Source organism: Danio rerio, chromosome 14 (assembly GCF_052040795.2).
Source record: "Danio rerio strain M-AB ecotype USA chromosome 14, GRCz13ab, whole genome shotgun sequence".
In the NCBI taxonomy this organism is placed as follows: Eukaryota; Metazoa; Chordata; class Actinopteri; order Cypriniformes; family Danionidae; genus Danio; species Danio rerio.
In genome coordinates, this window is record NC_141034.1 from 50422316 (window position 1) to 50449499 (window position 27184).

At 33.8% G+C, this 27184-nt stretch overlaps 2 protein-coding genes across 7 annotated transcripts in view; one reads left to right on the top strand and one right to left on the bottom strand.

Annotated features, from left to right (window-relative positions):
• Window positions 1-642: 642 nt before the first annotated feature.
• On the bottom strand, window positions 643-3737 carry ndufc1 (NADH:ubiquinone oxidoreductase subunit C1). Its single transcript, NM_001282048.1, is given in 4 exon segments — window positions 643-968; window positions 1122-1195; window positions 2953-3056; window positions 3594-3737. Coding segments are annotated over 3 exon segments (210 nt in total). The 5' UTR covers window positions 3640-3737; the 3' UTR covers window positions 643-968; window positions 1122-1135.
• Window positions 3738-5282: 1545 nt separating this feature from the next.
• Window positions 5283-27184, top strand: part of naa15a (N-alpha-acetyltransferase 15, NatA auxiliary subunit a) — a 35319-nt gene continuing 13417 nt past the window's right edge. For 2 of the 6 annotated variants that reach the window (XR_015506627.1, NM_200646.2), the window contains 12 exon segments: window positions 5283-5537; window positions 13342-13426; window positions 13526-13630; window positions 13890-14047; window positions 14225-14359; window positions 15575-15728; window positions 17470-17589; window positions 17671-17766; window positions 17861-17967; window positions 21598-21670; window positions 25070-25239; window positions 25435-25587. Coding sequence is in view for 5 of the 6 variants with exons in the window: in NM_200646.2 (NP_956940.2) it covers window positions 5484-5537; window positions 13342-13426; window positions 13526-13630; window positions 13890-14047; window positions 14225-14359; window positions 15575-15728; window positions 17470-17589; window positions 17671-17766; window positions 17861-17967; window positions 21598-21670; window positions 25070-25239; window positions 25435-25587 (1410 nt within the window). In the remaining variant the exon portion in view is untranslated. 6 annotated transcript variants of the gene reach the window in all.

Below are 27184 nucleotides of genomic sequence, written 5' to 3' on the forward strand. Positions count from 1 at the left end.
ATTTTCCCTGGCCCTACCAAAAAACAGTTAATAGTTATGCCTTAGCCACAAATTTAGAAAAGAAATGTGTCAAAATGTTCGTAAATCTAGAATTTAATTATTTATAAAATGTTAATAAATGTGTAATGAGCAATATTCAAAATGTTTTGCACACAAAAGTAGCAAAATGTGCAGGTATTTTATTGCAAAACAAAAGATGGCTGACATGCCAAACTGACGGCAAACTGTACAAAACATCACGTCGTGGCGTACCCTCATAAATGTCTGCTTCCAAGACGTTAGAAACAAATGTTTTCCTTTAGCATCATCACTTGATCAACCCTCCATGTTGCTGTCTCTTCGCTGTACTGGTTGTTACGAAAAAAATAATGTGCTCACAACATCCAATCAGATAAGAGGAACCGAAAAGGTAGCATTTAAAGGCTTAAAATACAAACTGTTTCTCGATTCTGACTGTTTTTGTCACAGGAGGGGCCGATTGGGCCAGTAACGATCCTGTCTACTGTCCCGAGCATCTCACATGCTGGCCCCGGGCCATCGGGCAGTCCTTATTGTTGAGCCCTGTATATATATATATATATATCTTATTTACCATTAGGTAGCCTATGTTAGGTATGCAATCTGAAACAAAGACACAAATCATAAAAATAAAGCGTTTTTATTACGGTCTCTTGTCAAGACAAGATCTGAAACAGATCTAAGATGGAAGGGACTTACTCTAATTATCAACTTGCCAAATTTGATCACATCATTTGCATTGAGACATTATACAATCAATAAGTCTCATAGAAACAAGTGGTAATGCCGGTCTTCACAGAGTTCAAGTAGATATGTTCAAAAGAGTCAGTGAAAGTGAAGCAAGTCATATATACACATCTTTATTAAACATTATAGTACATTGTTCAATAGTAGAGAAACACAGAAGCAGGAAAATCAGACGATCCACAAAGCACAGAGCAATCAGTGGCCTAAAACGAAAGAAAAAGGCATCTTATGTAAATTCAGAACAGTTAAAATGTACTTAAAATTTTAAAAATCTACTTAAATAATGATATTGAACAATGTTTCTGATTTATCTCCGAGGCGGTTTAAGTGTATGGTATATGGGTGATTTTACTTACTTGGCCTTTATAAATTACTCTAACCCGTTCCTTCTTTTGTACTCCTGCACATCATTGCTGTGTTGTTTGAACAGCTGGTGGGGAACAGACAGTATGTTTGGAAAGCTTAATAAAAAATATATGTTTGTACAAATTTGACAAAAGGCATTACAAGTAACACAAGCTATTTAAAAAAAAAAGAAGAAGAAGAAGAAGAAAAAGAAACCTAGGTAGGATGAAACTTGCAAAAACAATAAATAAATAAATAAATAAATAAATACGCAAATAAATAATTACACAAATTCTAGCATGAATAAAACAACAAATTAATAAATACTCAAATAAATAAATAAATAAATAAATAAATGCATACATAAATTACAAATCCCTGCATAAATTAAACAATAAATAAATAAATAAATAAATAATTAAATAGATTGTAGCCACTAGATAGTAATATTAACTTGGTAATGCACTTTCATGCTGGGTTGGGTGTGATTATATGGAGGATGAAAATTGCAAAAGCAATAAATAAATAAATAAATAAATATGCAAATAAATAAACATATTAATGAATAAATAAATGAATGAATAAATAAATAAATAAATACACAAATTCCTGCATTAATAAAACAATAAATAAATGAATGAATAAATAAAGACAAATTTCTGCATAAATAAAATTATAAATGAATAAATATGCAAATTAATTAATAAACAAATTAATAAATCCACAAATTCCTGCATAAACAAAACACCAAATAAATAAATATGCAAAAATAAATAAATAAATTATTAAATACACAAATTCCTGCATTAGTAAATCAATAAATATGAAAACAAATCAATTCATTAATAAAAACACAAATACCTGCATAAATAAAACAATAAATAAATACATATGCAAATAAATAAATGAATTAATAAATACACAATTTCCTGCATAAATAAAACAATAAATAAATATGCAAATAAATTATTAATGTACAAATTCCTGCATAAATAAAATAATAAATAAATGTGCAAAAAAATTAATTAATTATTAAAAATTAATTAAAAATTAATTAAAAATTAATTAATAAATTAATATATAAATAATTAATAGTGCGGTGTGAAAGGACGAAGAATCTACTTTCAGTTAGGCATTTTCTTATTCTCCCAACATCCGTGTAATTTATATAATTATAAATCTGCCCATACTATTTATATATTTATTTATGCAGGAATTTGTCGATTTTTAGATAGATTTATTTATTTATTTGCCTATTTATGTGTTTATTGATTTATTTATGCAGGAATTTGTGGATTAATTAATTAATTTGCATATTTATTGATTGATTGTTTTATTTATGCAGATATTTGTGTAATAATTTATTCTTTTATTTGCATATTTTTTATTTGTTTTATTTATGTAGGAGTTTGTAGATTTATATATACATTTATTTGCGTATTTATTTGTTAATTGTTTTATTTATGCAGGAATTTGTGGATATATTAATTAATTAATTTGCATATTTATTGTTTTATTTATGTTTTATTTATTATTTATTTTATTTATTAATTTGCACATTTATTTATTGCTTTTGCAGGTTTCGTCCTCCATAAAAACCCCCACCCCTGCAAGTTCTGAAAAAGAGCAAGCCTCAGCCAGGTAAGATATATTAATGCAAAAGTAACTTAACACATTATTTACAATAAAAAAATAACTAATTGCATTACTTAAGTTACGTTTTATGGCAACTAATGTGGTACGTTACTAATTCTTATCACAAGAGTAACTCAATATTGTAATGTATTGCTCTCAAAAGTAACTTTCCCCAACACTGCTTGTTAGCTGATTGAAATGAGTTACCAGTGCCCATAGGAAAACTGTGCTTCCAAATGCCAGTCCGACTCTCAGCATGTTCGGCTTGGAGACATCAGGTTTGGTGGCTCTATAGGCATTTCTGCTAACAACTGTAAGATAAATCATTAATATGTAACACCTTGTCTTTGTTACTGTACAGTTTGGGTGCTGTTTGATAGCTCATGACCTGATAAATTATTCAGCAGCTCTATAATATAACATAGTGATGTCAATTTTCCACATATTTGCAATGTTATAGTGTATAACACTATCATATTTTCATTGTGAAAACATACATTCATATGGAACAGTTAAAATGACAAATAACGTTAATACAAAACAACGTTTGTCCTTTGCTGGCCATTTACAATAAAACGCTGAAAATTGTCATAAAGATAATGATAAATACATTTTCATATACATATAAGAGCTAAATGTATTTTACAAATGTATGTTTAACTTCATATAATTCATTATTTGTACAAAGCTAATGGATTGGCTGCTGTGTTGCTGCTAGTCTTGCTAAGCTAAGAAAGGTCAGGCCATACCGAACTGCTGACTAAGATCGGACGAATAACTAAATCTACCTAGCAGAATGTACTCGGAATGTAACGTAAACCAGGTATATTTTGCATTGAAGTACTCACTTTTGTTGACAGTAGAAGTCCGCAACAACAACCGACCGAGAGGCATTTTGACAGCGTTTCTCTCTCACACAAAATTCTATCTTAGCTCGATTATCGTTTCTGCCCATAGGAGGACTGGCTGTTCTAGTGGCACACAGAGTAATCGATCGCGAATGAAAGATAGCTGGGGAACAGAGAAAACTCACTTTTTTTCAGCCGACGTAATATTTAGTGTTTTAGTTAAATTAATGTTATCTATACTGTTCATTACGTGTGTAATTGTCATATTTTTACATTGAAAATATAAATGGAACAGTGGACGTACGTAACCAAAACAAAAACACAAATACAACTATATAAAATATATGAACGAGTGTGTATGGGTGTTTTCCAGTACTGGTTAGCAGCTGGAAGGCATACGCTGTGTAAAACATATGGTTGGCGGTTCATTCCGCTGTGGCGACCCCTCCTGATTAATAAAGGGATCAAGCTGAAAAGAAAATGAATGAATGAATGTTACATAATGATATAATTAAAATGGTTATTGTTTGTGTTACTTATAATAAAAATGTATTTATAAATATATATTTTTAAATGTATATAGATTTTTTTCTCTTGAACGAAATCACTATGGAGTATCGAGGACGAAACCTGCAAAAACAATAAATAAATATGAAAATAAATATATTAATTAATTAATCAACAGTCTGCATAAACAATAAATAAAATGCAAATAAATAAATAAATATAAAAACCCACAAATTCCTGCATAAATAGAACAAAAAATAATTACGCAAATAAATAATTGATCCAAAATATTTTCTATTCATTGATTTATTTATGCAGTGATTTGTGATTTTATTTGCTCATTTATTTGTGTATTTATTTATTTATTTATTGTTATATTTATGCAGGAATTTGAGTGTTTATTTATTTATTTATTTGTGTATTTATTAATTTATTGCTTTATGCAGGAATTTGTGTATTTATTTATTTGCGTATTTACTTTTTGTTTTATTTATGCAGTAATTTGTGTATTTATTTATTCATTTATTTGTGTATTTATTTATTTATTGTTTTTATGCAGGAATTTGAGTATTTATTTATTTATTTGTGTATTTATTGTTTCATTTATGCAGGACTTTGTGTACTTATTTATTTGTTCATTTAATAATTTATTTGTGTATTTAGTTATTTATTGTTTGATTTATGTAGTAATTTGTGAATGTATTCATTAATTTATTTATATATTTGCGTATTTATTCATTTATTGTTTGATTTATGCAGGAATTTGTGCATTTATTTGTTCATTTATTTAATCAATTATTTATTTACATATTTATTTATAATTAATTTTAATTAATTATTTATTTATTTATTTACTTATTTATTTGTTTGTTTGTTTGTTTGTTTTTGCAGGTTTCGTCCTCTACAAAATTACACCCAACCCAACACGAAAGTACATTATCAAGTAAATATTACCATCTAGTGGCTGCAATTTTTTTTACAATCTTTACCTGCAATGCATGTCATATGAGAACAATTATTAAATTTTTATATTGTGGTAATTCTACTTTAATAAAACATTATTATTTTATTTTGTGCTATGTTTATATTCTTAAAAATAAAACATTTTTATTTTAGTTCATTTAATTTCCACTGTATCACCCCCGCCTCGGAAATGTAGCACATTCAGCGCATGCGCATTTCACCGTTTGACCCGGAGAGAAGCAGCGTCGCCATTTTGGTTCTGAAAGGGGGGCCTGCTGTCACCACGTGAAGGCGAGAAGCCCCAGACAGCGAAGTTCGGGGGGCTTTTACGATACAGCAGACAATCCGGTTGGAGGATCGAGGATTCCGATTCATGAACAGAGCAAAAGTCGCGGTGAACAACCCTCAAGAAGCAGAAGCATGCCCTCGATAACTCTGCCACCGAAGGAGAACGCGCTCTTTAAGAGAATATTGGTAAGTTGCGGGAAATAACAACTGCAAACACGAACGCTGGATTGTTAATAATAGAAAGCAAGCATGTGTCAGTCGCCTTCCTATTTTAGCCAGGATCTCTCTCCTCTGGCCTCACCAGAAACCTCCTAAGAGTCTTTGGCAAGCTAGGAGTGAACACTGGCATTGCTTTAATACTCGTAACATGACTATTAGCTCGTGCACGTTCAAGCACTTTGATTAACTTGTCTTGCTAACCGCTTATTAGCATGTTAAGCGCAAATATCTGTGATTTAATAGCTGATTAAACATCAAACAGTGTAATAATTTGCACCAAATAAACAAAATAGTAGGTTTGCGAGTCAAATCGTGTCATTACACGAAGTTCATTTGATTAGCATGCATGCAAGTTAACAGTATGAAAGTTGCTAAGTTTAAAGCAACCACAACCTTTAAATGAAGCCATGTGAGTTTGAAAGGAGATTTGTAATATGGATCTGTTACTCAAGTTTTATTGGGAAAACTTGACTTTCATCATTATATGTGTACTGACATTTCTATTAGCAGCGATTCAGAAATGCTGTCAGATGAACTGGACAATTCATACATGAATAAGCTTATATAACTAGTCGTGATTATTTGCTTGGTGATGGTAGGAGTTTTTAAAGGCCTAAAACATATGTATCATTCATTATTATAACCTTCAATGTGTGAATATTAAAAACCCTTTGAAAGGATAGTTTATCTTAAAGGGATAGTTCACCCAAAAATGACAATCCTCGGTCATCATTTGCTCTTCCCCCACTTGTTACTAACCAGTTTATTCTTTTTAAGACAAAAGAAACATATATTCAAGAATGTTGGAAAGAAACAGCCCTGGACTTCTATAGTATTTTTGTTCCTACTGTAGATGTCAAAGACTGCTCCCCATCTTTCTTCCATGTTGTTTATCCCTTTACCACTGTAATCCTCAGGCCAACTATTATTAAAGTGATTTTTTTTCAGTTTTTTTTTTTTTTGCTTCACATTTTAAGAAGACTTTGGTGAAAATGTAAGTTAATGCATACTTGCACTTTAAAAGTCATACAAAGCGTAAATGGGCAAAACAAAATGAAGAATCCCCATGGCTCCTGATCATACATTGAGATGTTTATACTTTTCAATTTCTTGCCTGTGTGTTTTTATGAACCTAAATGTGTCATTGACTTGCATTTTATGAAACACCTAAAGTTAGGGCTGTGCGGTTAATCGAAGTCGAATGGGGTATATGCCCAGCTAGTGTTTTTCCCATACTGATACACTTCCGGTGACCTGTTTTTGTGAATTTTTTCCATTTTATACGGTTCCTTTTACAGCATCGATGTTGTAATGTCATTAAAAAAACATTCAGTTAAATAAACTCTGGCATTCATTTAGTTGCTCAAGCGTAAAACGAGACAAAAAGTCGTTTACTCGCACGCGCCCGTCAGAATCGGCAGGCTAGAGCAGAAGCTCCATTGAATATACTGGGGTAAAATAAATGCTCATGTTATAAAAATATGGCGGGGAAAAATGTAATGTAATGCAGTGCTTCTTGTACAATCTGAGACCCACTTTATATTGGATATCACTCAGCTAATGGAGATCGCTGATTTTGAAAGAAAACAGACCTTAAACGCGCCGGTTTTTCCATTGCATACAGTTCGCCGGAAGCTCTTAACCCAGGTTACTGGCAAATTAAAAGTCCCATTAGCATGCTTCGGCATATACCCTATTGCGATTTAAAATGTTGCGATTAGCTAAATGCAAGAGGCTGCGATATGCACTATATTTTTATTTTCAGGGATTCCACGGGGTCCTAAAATGTCTTAAATCCCCAAATCAAAATTTTAGGCCTTAAATAGTATTACATTTATTGAAATATTATGTTGTAGATCTTAAATCTTTTTTAACAGGTCCTAATTTCCCTTTATTCATGTATTGCTACCTAATCTGGGCAAAACCCATACAATCACCAACAATCCATCTTAATAAAACTTAAAGATTTTATTTAAAGGCAATTTTTAACTGTTTATCATAATGATTTATTTATTTTCCTTACAATAACATTTGTTTAAAGGTTCTCTATGTATTTACCGCTGAGGACACCGACCTGGACATATTGTTGTGCATAGATTTAGCTTATTATAGTTTTAAAAACATTTGTTCATTATTTTTTATTTTAAAGAAAGTTTATGTTGGAAACAAGTGTATGGATTCAAGTAGAGCTTGCTTGTTTTTACACACCATTTAAAATATTTTGCAAAGAAATATCAAAAATATTTACATTTTTAAATTATTAATTTATTATTGTATTATTAAATGTATTCAATTATAATATTTTTTTAATGGGCAAATAATCATCTTTTCCATCTAGGCCATTTGAAAAATCCCTTAGCCTTTAGCCCTTTATGAGTCCAAAGTTTAATTCATAATGGTCTTAAAGTCTCAAATTTAACTTGGTGAAACCTGCAGAAAACCTGATTTTAAAATAAGAATTATTTTATATATTAAAGCTATAAGAATATATTTTGACACAAGTTGTTAATGCTTCCAGATTTAAAGGAGTACCCTAAAAATAACCAAAGTGACAAAAATTACAGGCTCCATTTAGGGCTGGGCCAGTAAATGATATTATATTGAATCGCGATAATTTATTTCAATATAATGATAAGCTCTGGACTTTTTCACTATACTATATTATATTGATTTAAGATCCAATCACACAGTGGGAATCTAAAAAGCGTGCAGTGAGAATCTATAAGTGTGTCAGTGTTTCCTCTAGGATTTTTTCCAGCTGTGGCGGCAGGTCTTTATGGGTGTTTTCACACCTGCCTTATTTAGTTTGGTTGAATCGCACTAGAGTTCGTTTTCCCTCTTGGTGTGGTTTGTTTGGGCAGTTGTGAATGCTGCAATCGTACTTGAGTGCGCACCAAAAGCAGACCAAAAAAGCGTACCATGACCTGCTTGAAGAGGTGGTCTCGGTACGCTTTCAAACAAACCCTGGAACGGTTGGTTTGTGGTGATAATATGATCCGAACCTAAACAGACCCAAACGCAAAAAGTACTGCACCACATACCTTTATCTATAAGAATCGGATAATTATGGAAACTGTTCATCTTAACTGAAAGCTACGTCGTGTTTGCTAGCCTCAAGCATCACACACCTGTCTGTCAGCATGTCACCTTAAAGGGTTAAACAAATAACGCACAGAACTACTACAGTTACAGTAAAGTTTGCACTGTTATAATTCACTTACCTTTTAATGTGTTTTGGTGCGATTATCACCCACTATTAAAAACAACAACGACGACAGAATGTTTTGAATGAGAAGCTGAAATGTAGCTGTGGGGGGATGCATTTTGGTGTGGCGCCCTGACATGGCAGAATAAATGTAGCGGAAACGATGCGTGTTAATATCAGAGAGATGTACCGAATTTTCAGCCAACGAAGATTTATCGTCCAAAATGTTATACCATTTAATGGACCCTCTAATTTTTGCTGCTTCAATCATTGTTGGGGTACTCTCTTTTTTTTCAGTTTGGTAGCATTAGCCACTTAGATCGAAATGTATATTGATATCGTTCAATATGCATTATGCTGACCATGTGAGAGTTGCAGAGAGCTAGCTGCTGGCTATTTGTGTTTACTGCTTGCTCTAGAGAAAATTTGTGTTTCTTTTAACTAACACTCACTGCATTTTAGCAGCAAGAAGCTACGATACAGATTATTGAGCTGATTTTTGACTCGAAAATTAAATGGGATAAAAAAGACATAAGAAACTGTACCATTTGTAACTTAAAAAATTTGATTATTAAATGATTAATTGTATTGAATTGTTTACACAACGAAGACTATGCAATATCATTTTTACATTTAATTATGCAATGCTGAATACAGTTAGACTCATCTAAAACAATATTTAAAAACATATAAATATTAATAAAACAATAAATAAGTAAATAATTAAATAAATCTACAAATTGCTGCATAAATAAAACAATAAATAAATATGCAAATAAATAAATGCACAAATTTCTGCATAAATACTAAATAAATAAATACACAAATAAATATTTAAATAAATACACAAATTCCTGCATAAAAAACTAATAATTATGCAAATAAATAAGTAAATGAATAAATAAATACACAAATTCCCCCATGAATAAAGCAATAAATTAATGAATATGCAAATAAATAAATAAATAAAAAATTTTCATAAATAAAATAATAAATCAATAAATACAAAAATAAATGAATACACAAATTTCTGCATAAAATAATAAATTAATTTGCAAATAAATAAACACACAAATTCCTGCATAAATAAAACAATAAATCAAACCACAATCGCAATATCTGTCAAAAGAAGTGAAATTAGATATTTTCCCCAAGTTGCACAGCCATACCAAGAACCACATTTTCAGGTAAAAAAAAAATCTTAATAATCTGCTGGCTAAAAATTCACCTAGCACTTGTATAGCCTGAGGGTGAGGAAGTTAATATTTTATTTTGATTTTGCATGGTCTTTAATAAGATCAAGCAATAATGGCCTCAATAAATGTTGCTGAAACCAAAAGAGAATGTATTTGGGACACCGAGTAGTTTGACAGGTGTTTCAACCTGCCGATTTGTCTACATAGACAACATTTACAGACATGTTATTGGTCAGTTCAGCTTGTAATTTGCCTTTCTTGGTCTCCTAAATACTTTTATACTTCTGAATTAAGGACTTTTGTTCTTATGAAAGAGTTTTTGGCTCATTGTGACTCAACTGTAACATGCACAGTCATGGCTCTTGATTAGTAGTGCATATTAATGACCAGTCGTGTGTGTGTGTGTGTGTGTGTGTGTGTGTGTGTGTGTGTGTGTGTGTGTGTGTGTGTGCGTTTTACATGTACTGTCCTGATTTTTAAGTCTGATGTTAGTTTGTTTGTGTTTTCTAACATCTGTTTCTGTTCACAGGGATGGAGCTTAAATTAAGTTCTCATTGTGATTTTATTTCTTAGAGTCTTTCATATTTCGTTCAGTCATGATAACTATGCAGATGGCAGTGCCGAAAGCGGTCTGTCTATTAAACATGCTTATGCTGGAGGGCATTCCTTCATGTTACTGTTCTGTCGATATTTGGCAGATGGCTCTACGGAGATGTCTAAACTGTTGTGGTGACCAAAGTAGATTGGAATCTGTTTGTAATCAACATCTTGGCTTTTTCTGAGCGAGCCACAGGCATTTTAGCAGCATTTGTGAAGGACTTTAATGAGACTTGCATCAGATTGTTGCCACAGAAGGTGCGGCCGTCTTCTCAGATTCTTTTCTGGCACTCATGTCTTGATTATCAACTGCATGTTATTGCAGGAGTTCATGAACTTCTTTAGCCTTTATGTTCATTCATGTCGTTTACTACACAGTGCCAAGGTGATTCATTTGTGGACTGTAGTGCTTTGCTTTTGTAGTTATGCTCTTAAAAACAAAGTTTCCTATTAGGGTTGTCACGATGCTGGAATTTGATACATATCGGTACTGAAGTTTTAAAAACATCCATTTCCCGATAACATTTGAGCCCTGTTGAGCGCGATTTTAAACACTGCTGGTTAGAGTTGGGCCAATAGACGATGCCATCGTCCATTGCCAATGGCCAGCAGACAACACAATGCTGAGCTGGCATCGCCGATACTCCGCCCTGTCGCAAACCTGCTTTACACACTTGGACCCCATTTGCACTAATACCTCTTAGTGTTAAAATGGCATTTTAGAACGAAAATGATCCACATCCACACCATGTTTTACCTAGCATTTCTGGCATTTCTCCTCTGAGCTCCAGAGGCAGAGAGCAGTGCACGTAGGACAGTTTATGAAGGATGTACCACTGAATCTCGTCTCACTATACTTGTTAAATGTTATATTCAGACATCCCAAATCTCCCAGAAGTTCCGGGAGTCTCTTTGCATTTGTGGAACTCTCAATGCTTGCAAACGAGTGATAATCTTCCAGAAATCGCACGTCTCCCTCCCGGTCCTCAAATAAGTCGTGCACCCTTCTCACCCCCGGATCCCTCCTTGGTCTACAGACACGTCGTGTGCACTCTTATCTTTTTTCTATGAAGAATGTCTAGCAATTAAACAACTCTGATGTTCCACCAAAGCTTCTTTACATTAAGTTTGTTTTTGCATTCTTAATACATGCACAATATATAATTTCTGCATCAATATTGCAACAGTATTTCCAATGTTGAGTTTGAATTATAATTTATTACTTCATAAGTGTTTTTTGAGGCCTGTGACTGAATGAGGATGTTAAAAGACGTAAGAAACTGTACCATTTGTAACTTTAAAAAATTGATTATTAAATGATTAATTGTTTACACAACGAAGACTATGCAATATCATTTTTACATTTAATTATGCAATGCTGAATACAGTTAGACTTATCTAAAACAATATTTAAAAACATATAAATATAAATAAAACAATAAATAAGTAAATAATTAAATAAATCTACAAATTGCTGCATAAATAAAACAATAAATAAATATGCAAATAAATAAATGCACAAATTTCTGCATAAATACTAAATAAATAAATATGCAAATAAATGAATGAATGAATACACACAATTCTGCAAAAATAAAATAATTAATAAATAAATACACAAATAAATGAATAAATAAATACACAAATTCCTGCATAAAAAACAAATAATTATGCAAATAAATAAGTAAATGAATAAATAAATACACAAATTCCCCCATGAATAAAGCAATAAATTAATGAATATGCAAATAAATAAATAAATACAATTTTTTTCATAAATAAAGTAATAAATCAATAAATACACAAATAAATGAATGAATACACAAATTTTTGCATAAATAAAACAATAAATAAAATAATGCAAATAAATAAATACACAAATTTCTGCATAAAATAATACATTAATTTGCCAATAAATAAACACACAAATTCCTGCATAAATAAAACAATAAATAAATATGCAAATAAATAAATAAATGATAAAATAAATATACAAATTCCTGCATAAATAAAACAATAAATAAATTAATATCCAAATAATTAAATGAATACAGAAAAATTCTGCGTAGTAAAATACTAAATAAATAAATATGCAAAATAAATTGATGTTAATTGATGAAATTAACAAATAAATAAATGTATAAATAAATCTACAAATTAGAAAATTAATAGTGCGGTGTGAAAAGGATACAAATCTACTTTCAGGTTAGCATTTTCTTATTTCCCCAATATGCGTGTAATTTATTCAATTATTAATCTGCTCATACTATTTATATATTTATTTATGCTGGAATTAGTATTTTATATATATTTATTTATTTGCCTATCTATTTATTGTTTTATTTATGCAGGAATTTGTAGATTTATTAAATAAATAATTGTTAAATATTTGTTTTTGCCGGTTTTAACCTCCATATACAGAATCATCCCAATCAATCTTAAATGACAATTTTTTTCCCAAATAGTTATTTTATATATTTGATTGCAATGTATATCGCCAAATAAAAATTATCGCAATGTTAGATTTTTCCAATATCGTGCAGCCCTATTTCTAAAAAGATTATTCAGACTAAGACCCAAATGGCAAATTAAAAAAAGTTATTCGGGGAGCCAAAATGGTTCTTTAATGGCATCACTGTAGAAACTATTTTTAAATGCATCTATCACCTACTCTGTGTGGTTTCTAGTGTGGTCTGTTCAGAAACTGCATTACAAACCACATATTCTTCTTTGCCTAATACGAAGTGTTTTGTTTTCTGTTTATGTCTTGCAGAGATGCTACGAACACAAGCAGTACAGAAATGGACTCAAGTTTTGCAAACAGATCCTGTCCAACTCAAAGTTTGCCGAACATGGAGGCAAGACCATCCGCTCACATACATTACTGTTTCTTTTCTCATCATTGTGGTTAATTAAATGTGAGCACATGATCATGACTTATTTTTGTCATCACACAGAGACCCTGGCAATGAAGGGTCTGACCTTAAACTGCTTGGGCCGAAAGGAAGAGGCGTATGACCTGGTGCGACGAGGTTTACGAAACGATCTGAAGAGCCATGTCTGTATCCTTAACACTTTTTCCACTTGCAGGAGATTCATGAAAGGTAAAACTGCATGGTGTTGAAAAAATCTGACATTGTGATACTTTGGGGCGACATGGTGGTACAGTGGGTAGCGCTGTCGCCTCACAGCAAGAAGGTTGCTGGTTTGAGCCTCACCTGGGTCAGTTGGCATTTTTGTGTGGAAATTGCATGTTCAGTTTGAGTTGCTTTGTAGCAGTCTTGTGCGCCGTTCTGCGTTTTGTCCTTAACTTTTCTTCAGGCTGGCACGTGTACGGTCTGCTTCAGCGCTCGGATAAGAAGTATGACGAGGCCATCAAGTGCTACAGAAATGCTCTTAAATGGGACAAAGACAATCTGCAAATCCTCCGAGATCTCTCACTGCTGCAGATCCAAATGAGAGACCTCGAAGGTTACAGGGTAAGTTATTTTCAATGTAAGGGCATGTGTAATTAACCAGTAATCACAGGCAATTGTAATGCGCATTTTGTCAGTAAGGCCGGTACATTATGATGATAAAATGTTTTGTAACATTTATAATAGGTGAATAAAAAGGGCATTATTGTAATTCTCACTACTGTCACTGTTCTCTCACAGGAGACCAGGTACCAGTTGCTGCAGCTTCGCCCAGCTCAAAGAGCCTCCTGGATCGGATATGCAATAGCGTACCACCTTCTGGAAGATTATGAGATGGCGGCTAAGATCGTGGAGGAGTTTCGCAAAACTCAACAGGTACGCTCAGTTAATGATTTTCAGACAGATAATAGGGCAGACCAGCCTCATGTATCAACGCTGCGTACGCACAAAAACTTTGCGTACGCCAGGTTTCACGCTCAGAATCGATCACGTTTGGATTTACTAACGATGAACTGAACGTGGGAATGTGCGCAGCTCCACGCCAGCTTTCTGGCTGGCGTACATACATTTTTTGTGCGTGTCTGTTTTATTTCCATTGGCGACTCCTAGAGGCAGTTGTGTTAAATTGCTCTCTACAAAGTGTCTGAGCCTTGCAATGGCAGCTGTATGAGACAGGTTCATCTAGCAGGTATATAAGGTTTCCATACCATACAGTTGACCAGCTAAACATTAAAGCGCAATTTGCAGCGGTCGCCTGTTTTCCCATTGTAATGGGAGCGATCTACTGCACGCACATTGCTATAAAGACACTATCTGAAGATGAATTTGCATGCGTGAATCAGAAACATTTCCATTCAATAAATGTGCAAATAAAATATGATGCACAGACTTATGATTCCTACTTGTCTTTCTCGTGATAATTATTTGGCAAAATCTGATATGTAGCAGGGGGGAAAAAAGAAGAATAAGTTCATCAGACGCTGGATTCAAACCGAGTTCATGCTCGAACCTGTCAAAACATGTTGACATGCTTCTTACGAGCTGCGCCACTGAGATTGTTAAGGGTACTACAACATTTTACAGATATAAACCACACTATTTCTCTTTTAACTCCACAGTGCGATGTTCAGACCAAACTGTGTTGACCGCATCAGCTAAACTCTCCCATCTCTATTTTTTCCTTTTGTTGTTAATTCCGGAGGACAAACTTCCAAATAACACCGCTTTTCTCCGGTCTACCTCCGAAAGCAGCACCTCCAATTCACATTCTGTTCAAAGTTTCTCTTTTTGCTTGCTTTTGCCTTTGCTTTTTCGTTGGGTTTTGCCAAAGTAGAGTCATTTGCATATTCATACGGGGGAGGAGGCAGGGAGGGGTTTTGTGCTCGTGCATGTTGCACATGTTTCACGTTCATTCGGATGTACAAAAGAATATTTTTTCTTAATATTAAAGAATTTTTTTCTGCGTACGCACATTTGCAGCTTTGTGCGTACGCAATGTTTTACTATGATTTCCACGCAAGTCCTCGTACATGAGGCCCCAGGAGTTTGTCTTTTGGATGCCACTGATGTTTGTGGATGATTGTGTTGCAGACGTCTCCAGATAAAGTGGATTACGAGTACAGCGAGCTGTTACTGTACCAGAATCAGCTGTTGAGGGAAGCAGAGCTTTTCAAAGAAGCCCTCGATCATCTGACAAGCTATGAAAAACAGATCTGTGACAAACTGGCCGTAGAGGAGACACGAGGTGAGCATGTACTGGTCACTGTTGAAGGCACTTAGTTACAACTATTACAGGGTGTCTGCTGGCTTAAGACGTCTATAATTTCCAAAATTAAAAATTTTGGCCTTAAAAAAATCTTAAATTCACCGAAATATTGTGTTGTAGGTCTTAAATCATTTTAAATAATACATTTTGCTTTGTCCGGGAAAAGCTACTCAGTTGGGCTGGCATCCATCCAATGATCAACAATACATCTAAATAAAACCTTATTTTTTTATTTAAGTTTTTAATTGCAAAGAGATACAATTAACAATAGCTGTTAGACGTTTAGTCTAGCAAATTCCCTAAATTAAATTTCCTAATCCGGGAAAAAACGATTATGCAATTCCTCATGATGATACCGGACCATTAAAAAAAATCCTTATTCTTTAACCCTGTATAGTTCAAAGATTTCATTCTTAATGGTCTTAAAAAGGTCTTAAATAGTCTCGGTTTTTACTTCTTAAAAAACCCTGTATTAGCTGTAATTGCATTACTTTTCTGCAAAAAAGGATTACTTTTAATTTTTTTTATAATTTAATTACAGTTAGTAATTGTACTGTATTTAATAATTCAGAGAAGCAGAGTATAAATAAATGCAAATTTATTTTTCAAAATAATCCTATTTTATTATTTAAAGACGGTTACATTTAGTCAGAAATTATTGACAGTATATGGTATGTATGAAATATGGTGTCTAATATGCTAGTATGCTAATGGTTTAAAGTGTAATATTACCTAAAATGAATAGTTTTAACTAATATTTTTAAAATAAATTTTATTAACAATTGTTACAAAAAAAAAATACACACACACACACACACACACACATATATATATATATATATATATATATATATATATATATATATATATATATATATATAAATTTATAGAGTTCAGATGCAAAAGCCGCTAAACGCCACTTCCGCCAAAAATGAGATGATGACATGGAGCGAATGCTTTAGGCACGTAGTACAACAAATAGATTTGCTTCAAATCATCTCAATCGCAGCAACATTTTTCACTACCAGTCATTTCACTTTTTATACAATATAAAAAGTAACAAAACACAATGTAAAGAATCAAATAAAGTAAATAATAACATTAAATAGTAATGTAAACAATAATAATAACAAAATGTACACAATTCTGGGAGTGTCAAATATACACCAAGCAGTCAAACTCTGAATTAAATAACATCAAATCTTTGTTCTTTGTCTGAAGAGGAGACTGAGAGAGAAAGCTTACTGGTAATTAGATTAGAAAGTGCGTACCTTGCAGAATAAACCAAGTAGCAATTATTTTATGCTTCTACAAAGTCTTGATAGAGTAACCTTACATATTGAGTCCATTTGCTCCAGATATTTCTGAATACATTCATTTGAAGGCAAAGGGGAAATGTTATTATTTTCCATAACACAAATGTTGTATACAATTTTCAATCACTCTTGGAATGTAGGAGTTTCAGGAATTAATATATGTATATATGAAACTTTTTTTTGGACATTTACACGTGTGTGCTTATATATACATAGTAAATATACAGAGTACGCACAAACAATTTTAATTTGGAAACTGTTAATCATATTTAATAATTAGAAAGCACTGATCTATATATTACCAGTGTTAGCTTGATCTTTAAAATGGAGCATGTGTGACACTTGCTTATAGTGTGCTGTTGCAGTTTCTTTAATGCTGTCTGTGTGTGTCTGCGTGTGTGTAGGAGAGCTTCTTCTGAAGTTAGATCGGGCTGGTGAAGCTACAGAGGTTTACCATCGACTGCTGGAGAGAAACCCTGAAAACTGGAGCTACTATCAGGGGCTGGAGAAAGCACTCACACCAAGTAAACACCGAGATGCAAATCTCAAATCTCTGCTGATTTTCATTTCCATTAGTCCCTTATTATATGTCCTGCTGCTTTCAGAGAGTGCTGAGGACAAGCAGAAAATCTATGAAGACGCCTGGGTTAAGTATCCGAAAGGCCTGGTGCCAAGAAGACTCCCTCTCAGCTTCCTCACGGGTCAGTGTCAGCCCTGTCAAATCAATAACGCACTCATCAATTAGTAATGTGCTAATAATGTATCTGTGTTTATGATGCCATTTGATTTGGACAGGTGAGAAGTTTCGAGAGTGTTTGGACCGCTACTTGAGGATGAACTTCAGCAAAGGGTGCCCGCCAGTTTTTACCACACTCAAATCGCTCTACCATCACAAAGACAAGGTGAGATGGGCTGAAATAATCAGTGGTGTAAAGTAAGAATACTGTAATGTAAATTAAACATTATTGTTACGGAGTAGTTTTTTCCTCGGGAGTTGTACTTTAAAGGCTCGTACACACCGGGACGCTTTTCGTTTGCGTTTATCGTCATCGTTTTACGAGACGTTTTTCCGTATTCAAACCCAAGCAATTTTCACTGGCGTCAAGCAGAAGAGTATGCAAAATCAATCCTTGACGTGAGATGGAGCTACACAACTTTAAGCTTCTGACACCCGCTTATAACACAGAAGAAGAGGAAGAGAGGAAGTTGACACGCTTGTTGTTAAAGTTACTGGTGGCTCGAACAAGCATGGATGATTCAACCAGCTGCTCAAGCTCTAGCGATGAAGAAATGATTATTGTTCACAAGAGCAATAAACCAGCTAAACGTTCATATCTCCTCTGGGCATCTTCTTCAATGTGCGCTCGCATTGACAATTTTGCACTTGAGCGTGTCCAAGTGCTGTTTACTGTAACTTCAGCAGCTCTGTGCACGTGAACAAAAGTGCCGATCTGATTGGTGGAGAAGGTTTTAATGCAGCGTGTCAAAACAAATAACGAGCTTGAGGCTTTTTTTTTTAATGACGCTTTTGCGCCTAGCATTTTGTGCGTTGGTGTGCACGATCACATTGACGCCTTTTATTTAGTCACGAGGCGTTAAACGTCTACGGAAAACGCAAGCAAAAAACGTCTCGGTGTGCACAGACCTTAAATAGTTAAAGTTTTTAATTGAGGACATTTTAGTACTGCATCAGTACTTCTACTATTTATGCTTATTTTATGCTAAAAAACAACATGCACAGACACAATTACAACTTCCAAAACTTTTTGCATGGCCTGTTTGTATGTGATGAATTCCTGATGCTTTGCATTATAATTTGTTAACCGCCCAAATACATAAAATCTCTTAAATATCAAATCAAAAATTTTAGGCCTTAAAAAATTCCCTGAACGTATGTCATGTGGGTCTTAATTTTTATATGACGATGTGAATTCTATTTAAATTTAGCTTATAATGTGTTTTAAAGCTTGTCATTTAAAAAATATGTTAAAAATGTGCATGTGTGCAAGTAGGATTTGCTTGTTTTGACACATTTACAATGTGGCTGAGAAATACCTTTTTTTGATTGGGCAAGTAAAAGACTTTTCTGCTTTAGAAAAAAACCCTTAGCGTTTAGCCCTGTTAAAGTCTGAAATTTCATTCATTATGGTCAAAGGTTGACTTGGTGTTTCATTGTTTTAGTACTAACTGTACAAATGTTGGTGAAAAAAAGCACATGGTTTTAGGGCTGTGCAATTAATCGAAAATCCGATTTCGATGTCGATTATGGCTTCTAACGATTATGAAAAACCATCAATCGAGATAAACGATTATTGCATCATATACCAAAAGCGCGAAAGACCGCATGCTTATGTGAGTGTGCAACACGCGCACACGCATAAGCACGCGGTCAGCATTCGGTCTCATTCGCACACTGAGACGAGCAGAGGAGCGCAGACATCTAAAGTCATCTTAAAATGAGCACTTTAATGGTCAAACAGGTGTCAAAACACGGTGATTAGTGATTATTCATATTAACCCTCATTTGCGTACATCACATTTTACTAGATGTTTTTCAAAATACAAGCATTCAGATTAAAGTACAATTCAAAGGCTTAATTAGAGTAATGAGACAAGAAATTGTATAACAGTAGTTTCTTCTGCAGACAATCAAAAAATATATTGCTTAAGGAGGCTAATAATATTGACCTTAAAATAGGTTTCAAAATAATTAAACCTGCTTTTATTCTAGCTAAAATAAAACAAATAAGAAAAAAATGCTAGAGGAAATACTGTTAAAATTCCTCGCTCTGTTTAACATAATTTGGGAAATAGTTATTTAAAAAAACAAAATTCTCAGGAGCGCTAATAATTTTGACTTCAACTGATCGTTTAGAATAATCTTGATTACAATTGACCAAAATAATCGTGATTATGATTTTTTCCAAAATCAAGCTGCCCTACATGGTATTAGACTGAAAGATCAGAGCAAGCCTGTACAGTAAACCAGCCGGAAGCAGAAAAAAAGACTTGAATTTAAACGTGAATGCCCAGTTAACACAAAGTAAACAGGGCAGTTTTAATCAGTAATGTTTACATTGCAAATTTCCTCTGTCTCATCCACATTAGCCATTCTAGCCTTTCTCATGCTAGGCTTCATAAACTACCTTATGTATGGTGCGTGATCAACATGTGTTGAAAAAGGCCATGCTGGCAGCTAGCTCTCTGCAACTCTCACATGGTCGCCCACTGAAGCTAAGCAGGATGGGTACCTGGATGGGAGACCACATGGGAAAGCTAGGTTGCTGCCGGTAGTGGTGTTAGTGAGGCCAGAAGGGGTGCCCAACCTGCGGTCTGTGTGTGTCCTAATGACCCAATATGGCGATGGGGACTCTATACTGCTTGGTGAGCTCCGTCTTTTAGATGAGACGTTAAGCTGAGGTCCTGACTCTGTGTTGTCGATAAAAATCCCAGAATGTCCTTTGAAAAAATGTAGGGGTTTAACCTTGGCATACTAGCCAAATTTGCCCACTGGTCTCTGTCCATCATGGCCTAACCGTCTCCATATCATAATTGGCTTTATCACTCTGTCTCCTCTCCATCAATCAACTGGTGTGTGATCTGGTGCAATATGGCTGCCGTCGCGTCATCCAGGTGGATGCTGCACACACTAGTGATGGATGAGGAGATTCCCCCCAATGTGTAAAGCGCTTTGAGTGCCCAGAAAAGCACTGTATAAATATAAGGAATTGTTGTTATTATTATTATTCATATCCATGCATAAAAAAAATAGATGGACTGAATCTAAAAGGCATTCACATTGCACTATGACAATAAATAATATCCATCGTGCCACTTAAAATGAAAGTAACGAGCCTGGTTTCAAAATGTAAAGAGTAGAAAGTACAAATGTCTGTGTGAAAATGTAATAAGTAAAAAGTTGTCAGAAAATAAATAGTGAAGTAAAATATTGATACTAGAAAAAATGTACTTAAGTACGGTTTGCTTCTGATCTTGTTAGTCAGGGTTCAAACTGCGTAACCCAAGCGTTAATACATCGGCACAGCTAGATTTTTGCTTTTTAGGTTACAAAGATTTCGCTCCGCATGGAAACGTCATCAACCTGCTTTCAGTCATCTTATCATAGGTGCATGTATTCACGTAATCTGTTATTTAAATTAATCTCGCATTGTAAATGTATAGTTCATGAATGACAACTAATTTAATTTGCACTTAGAAACACACGCTTAAAACAAAACGGCACTGATGTAAACTACATTTTTAATTTGCAGGGTAAAAGGTGGAATCATTTTTTTTTTCAGTGTAATACTCACTATTCGAGTACTTTTATAAGGGCTGCTTTTACTTTGAGCAGTATTTAGAACAAATGTTTTTACCCTACTTGCTCTCCATTTTATGTCAATGGTACTTTAACTTGAGTTTTTTGTACGTTTTTTTGTAGTATTCTTTCCACCACTGGATATAATCGATGATGGACTGCAACAATATAAGAGAAGATGTCAGTTTGTGTAATATCTTCTGGTCTTTTGCAGGTAGCGATAATTGAGGAGTTAGTTGTGGGCTATGATAAAAGTTTGAAGACCTGTAAAATGTTCAACCAAAATGGTGAGTGTAATGGGTCTGTTTACACCTTTTTCACAGCTGATTTGTTCATTTTCATTGACACGTCTCTGTAAAATGAATATGGGACAAATCTTAGGAACCTTTGAAAAATATTTTTGACCACCATCTCTGACCAGGTCTGAAAACACACTTGCAGTAAGGGATATGAAAGGGGGCGTGGTCTTTTTACTCTAGCGATGAAAAGAAGGCGTGGTCTTTTTCAGTTGCAAAATAAAATCTTATTTTGTTGCATTCAAATATTGTTAAATATTGACAAAATTAGCTTGTTGCTCCTTTAACCTCTTAAGGCCCGAGGTGTTTTTTTACATGCATTTTTTATTTCTCTTGCTATTTGGGCTTATTTGAACCTAATTAGAATAAAAAATCTAAGTATCATATTTTGATATGATGTACTTTTAGAGAAAAATGATGTCCATATATGTGGACTCGTGGTCCGGATTTACATAAAACATTTTTTCCTGACTGTTTTCTAATGCATATTTAATGTACAAATTTTTTGAACATGTTTTAACTATCAGAGAGTAAAAAAACAAAAATTCCCCCATTTTGGACAGTTCAAAATAGTGTTTAGGACATTTCATATGCTGCAAAACAGTTGCAGGATGACACTGTTTGTCTGTAACAAAATATAAATCATCTAAAGTATTTTAAATAGCCACTTAAGAGCTAAAATGTGCTTTCTATGTATGTGGCAACTAAGCCCTAAGTGGTTATGGGGATAGTTCACCCAAAAATGAAATGTACTCCTTTTTTTTACTTTTCAAGTGATTACAAACCTTTTTGAGTTTCTTTCTACTGTAGAAAGTTGAAAACCTTTAACCATTGACTTCCATAGTGGGAAAAACAAATACTAAGAAAAAAAAATCAAAATATGAAAGTTTAAAACAAATAAAGAATAAATTATGACAGATTTTTTGTTTTTAGCTGCTTGATCTCTTTTATTTATTTATTTATTTATTTCTTAGCTTACAGCAACTTAATGGACATATTTTCACAACATTTTTATTGCTATTGCAACTGTAATTTGCTATATTTCACACTGGTGTGACAACCAGTAATATTAAATGGCAAATGAGACAAAAAGAAACACATGGATTGCAATCGCACAACTCATCATCAACTATTAAGTTTGTTTCAGAAGAGAAAATAATTTACTGCAATGAGTGCTGCGGTGTACAGTTCTTACAATTCTTTTTTTATTCCTCTTTTGGTACATTTGCCTTTAAATGTTTCTTATATTAGGCACTAAACTTCAGGTGAGAAGTGCATTATTTCAGCAATGTCAGTAATGCAGATCTGTCATGAGCACTGACCCAGAAAACAGCAAAAACATTGTGCAACATCAATCCAGTTTGAAGGGATTTCAGTACTCAAATCCTCAACATTAACTATGGTTTTACTGTATTAACACTAACTTGTCTGTAGTATTGTGGCAGAAATGTAGTAGCTTAATGACTAGTTTTAATATAATATTAAAGAGATGGTTCACTCATTGAATTTCTGTCATGGTAAACTCACCCATGCACTTGTTCTAAACCATGTTTGAGTTTCTTTCCTCTGTTAAACACAGAAGATAATTCAATAAACACAAAGAAGATAATTCAAAGAATGTTGGAAACAAGCAGCTATTGACTTCCGTATTATATAATATAGACTTCAAAGGTTTGGAACCACTTAAAGTGTGAGCCAATTGAGAGTAAAATTATCCCTTTAATGCAGGGGTGTCAAACTCAATTCCTGGAGGGCCGAAGCCCTGCACAGTTTAGTTCCAACCCTGCTCCAACTCACTTACCTGTAGGTTTCAAACAAGCCTGAAGGACTCAATTAGTTTGATCAGGTGTGTTTAATTAGGGTTGGAACTAAACTGTGCAGAGCTGCGGCCCTTTTGGAACTGAGTTTGACACCTGTGCATTAATGTATTAAATGGACTAAAAGGACTGCTTAAATATAAAGAAGTATATTTAATATGAGTGCCAGATGATGTAACAGGCTGAATCACTGCAATGGTCTGAAGTATTGAAACCAAACTTAATGTTTGTGATGTAGACCAAAGCTCATCAGTTAGTGTCACCTTCTGAGTAAAACTGACAAACATTTCAATTATATTATAGGAAATCATACAAATACTATTAAATAACTTTTGAATACTTTTTGTCTACTGTCATGAGACTGGTCTTGTTAGATTCCTTGGATCATACTAAATTAGTGTGAAATCTGTTGTTTTGACACCTCCGTAGATTGTTAGCCCAATTTCCACCAAATGTGGCTCAGACCATGCTGCCATAAAAGTTATAGAATTTTCCAGTTGCTCTGCAGCTTGTTGCTGTGCCTGTTTAAGATGTGGTTGTTTGGCCCCGATAACTGCTGCTTGCAGCTATATTAACGAATGTATTTATACTAAATGCCATTGGGTTGCAGTTTATCACCAGTATCACACAAACCATATATTTAGGCAACTTTTTACCATATTAGTATGGAGGCATACTGTGGTTATCATGATCTACAAATGTACAAAAAAAAATGAGGCCGTTAAATGTTCAAGATTTGCATCTTCATCATAACTCTACCTCCAGTTTCAGCTCAAGCAACTGAGCATTTATAAGAGTTTAAACGGGTAATTCATCCTAAAATTAAAATTGTTGTCATTTACTGACTCTGATTTCAAACATTTGAGTTTCTTTCTTCAGTTGTAAAGAAGATCTTTTGAAGAAAGCTAGAAACAATTGACATCCTCAGTATTTGTTTATCCCACTATGGAAGTCAATGGTTACAGGTTTTTAGCGTTCTTCAAAATACCTTCTTTACTGTTCAACAAAAGAAAAAAACTCAAAAAGGTTTTAAAAAAATCACATGGTTGAGAGTAAATGGTGATTAAATATACATTTTTGGGTGAATTATCCCTTGGAGCAGGGGTGTCAAAGTCAATTTCTGGAGGGGCAGAGCCCTGCAGAGTTTAGTTCCAACACTGCTTCAACACACCAATCTGTAGGTATCAAACAAGCCTAAAGCACTCGCTTAGTTTGATCAGGTGTGCTAAATTAGGGTTGGAACTAAACTGCACAGAGCTGCGGCCCTCAAGGAACTGGCTTTGACACCTGTGCCTAGGAGTGAACAAAGCACCAGCTGTTCACCCAATTGTGGAAAAGGGGGTGGGGCACTGAAGCTAATTTGCATTTAAAGACACACAAAAAAACATACAAATCTACTATTCAAGTCAGAGCCCAGTCTGAAGGGTTTTCAAATGTGTTTTGGAGGGCGTTTGTTCTTGTCATTTATTACAGGCAGCCGTCTGATCAGAAATGCATGAAGTGTAAACAGATTTTATTGATGTAGATGGTGCCAAAGTTCTCACTGTGGATTTGTCGTGCTGAATTTTTGCAGATGACGGGAAAATCGAGCCTCCCACTACTCTACTCTGGGTTCAGTATTTCCTGGCACAACATTTCAACCATATCGGCAAACACACGGTTGCCCTTGAATACATCAACACAGCCATCGAAAGCACACCGACCCTCATAGAGCTCTTCCTCATTAAGGCAAAGATATACAAGGTGAAACACACGGTCAAATCGTTTACACATTTTTATATATATTTTTTATCATTATAAATGTATTTTTGTGTACTATTTTTAGCTTGCACTTTACGATAAGGTTTTTATTAGCTGATGTTAAAGAGCTGGTGGAGAAGCTCTGAAAACAGGAAGTGTAATATGAGAAAGTGACCAGGTTTTCTCACTGTTTTAAAGCACGCAGGGAACATCCGTGAAGCTGCTCGCTGGATGGACGAGGCTCAGGCTCTGGACACCGCCGACCGCTTCATCAACTCTAAATGTGCCAAGTATTTGCTCAAGGCTGGACTAATCAAAGAGGCGGAGGAGATGTGCTCCAAGTTCACACGGGTCAGTGCACTTACACATGAAATTTAAAATTAACACAAGGTTAGGGTTTATAAAACTGCTTTTGCTTAGAATTAATGCATTAAATTGATCATAAGTAACGCCAAAGGACTTGTAGTAAACATCTGTTTCAATTCTGTTTCTGTAAAATTCTGTTTCAAATGAGTGCTGTTCTTTTGAATCTTTCGACTTGTGTTTTGGGGGGATTTAAATTAACCCTCCATACAGTATAGGAGGAAATGTTACTAAATAATATATATATATATATATAATGCAACAGTTCTGTCTGGTTCTTGAATCTGATTGGCTGATAGCTGTGCGATATTTTGCAATAACAGCATTTGTACAGCCTCTTTACTCCTTTGTATTACTTCACCCACATTCAAATATTGCAGCTATTAGGCAACATAAGGTACTTTTGAGGCTTTTTTAGTCGAGAATATAGTTGTTTAGATTGCAACTGTGCAGTTTATTTATAAGGATAGTGCCCATTTCAAAATATTTATAATGTCTGAGAGACAGCGCGTCGTGTCCATTAGCCAAAGACGGTTGACATTGTCTATCCACAAGATGGCGCCAGGGCCACATAATAAGCCCTTGCTTAAAAGATTAAAACTGCATGTTTTCTAACTACAGCTGATCAAATCATTATTAAACTGGTAAGTAATATTCTAAGTCGATCTATCTCTTTTGTATAGATTGCAACTATGCAGTTTATTCAGAAGGACAGTGCCTATTTTAATACAGTTACTTTCCTTTCCCGGTTCTCAACAGTGTTATTCAGAGACCTCACCCTGAACACCCTCTACTTATTGCAAACACAACAGCAGTCTGATAGTGATTGCACGTTTTTTCGGGGTTAATTATTGTGATATCCCGATTGCAATAGAGAAACACTGTAGACTGTAACACTAAGAAGGTATCTCTGTAGACGGAGGACATTTCATGTCAAGTTCAGTCTTAAATCTTCAAGCGTCTGCAAAATCAGCTGTTTTGTCATCTATTTTGTCACTTGCTCTAAAGTGATGTTAGTGAATTAGTAACGGCTTCTGCTGTTCTGACGTCAGCTTTTTAGACTCTCCATGTTTGATTTTCTTTTTTTGTACTCGTGGGACTTTACCTCCTACCACTGATATACAGCCATATCACATTGCTACTCGTGTGATATTACTTGTATATATTTACATACATACATACACACAGTGTTCGGCATGAATGAGTACACCCCAATTTTTGTAGATTGTGTAGACAATATATATATATATATATATATATATATATATATATATATATATATATATATATATATTTATTTATTTATTTATTTATTTATACATATTTATTATTTATATATATATATTTGTTTATAGTTTTATTTTTACCAAACATCTTTAGAAATAGAAAGATAATGCATTAAAATTAAAGTAAAATATTGAAAAATATATATTTTAAACAATTTTATATTTTGTATTCCCCCTATTTAGTGTAGATTATTAAACTTTTTAAAGAGTTAAATTTAACTCTTGCAATTTTTACATAGTTTCAGATTGATAAATGTCAGTAATCTTAAAGGTGTGTGTTATATTGCACTGATGGAGAG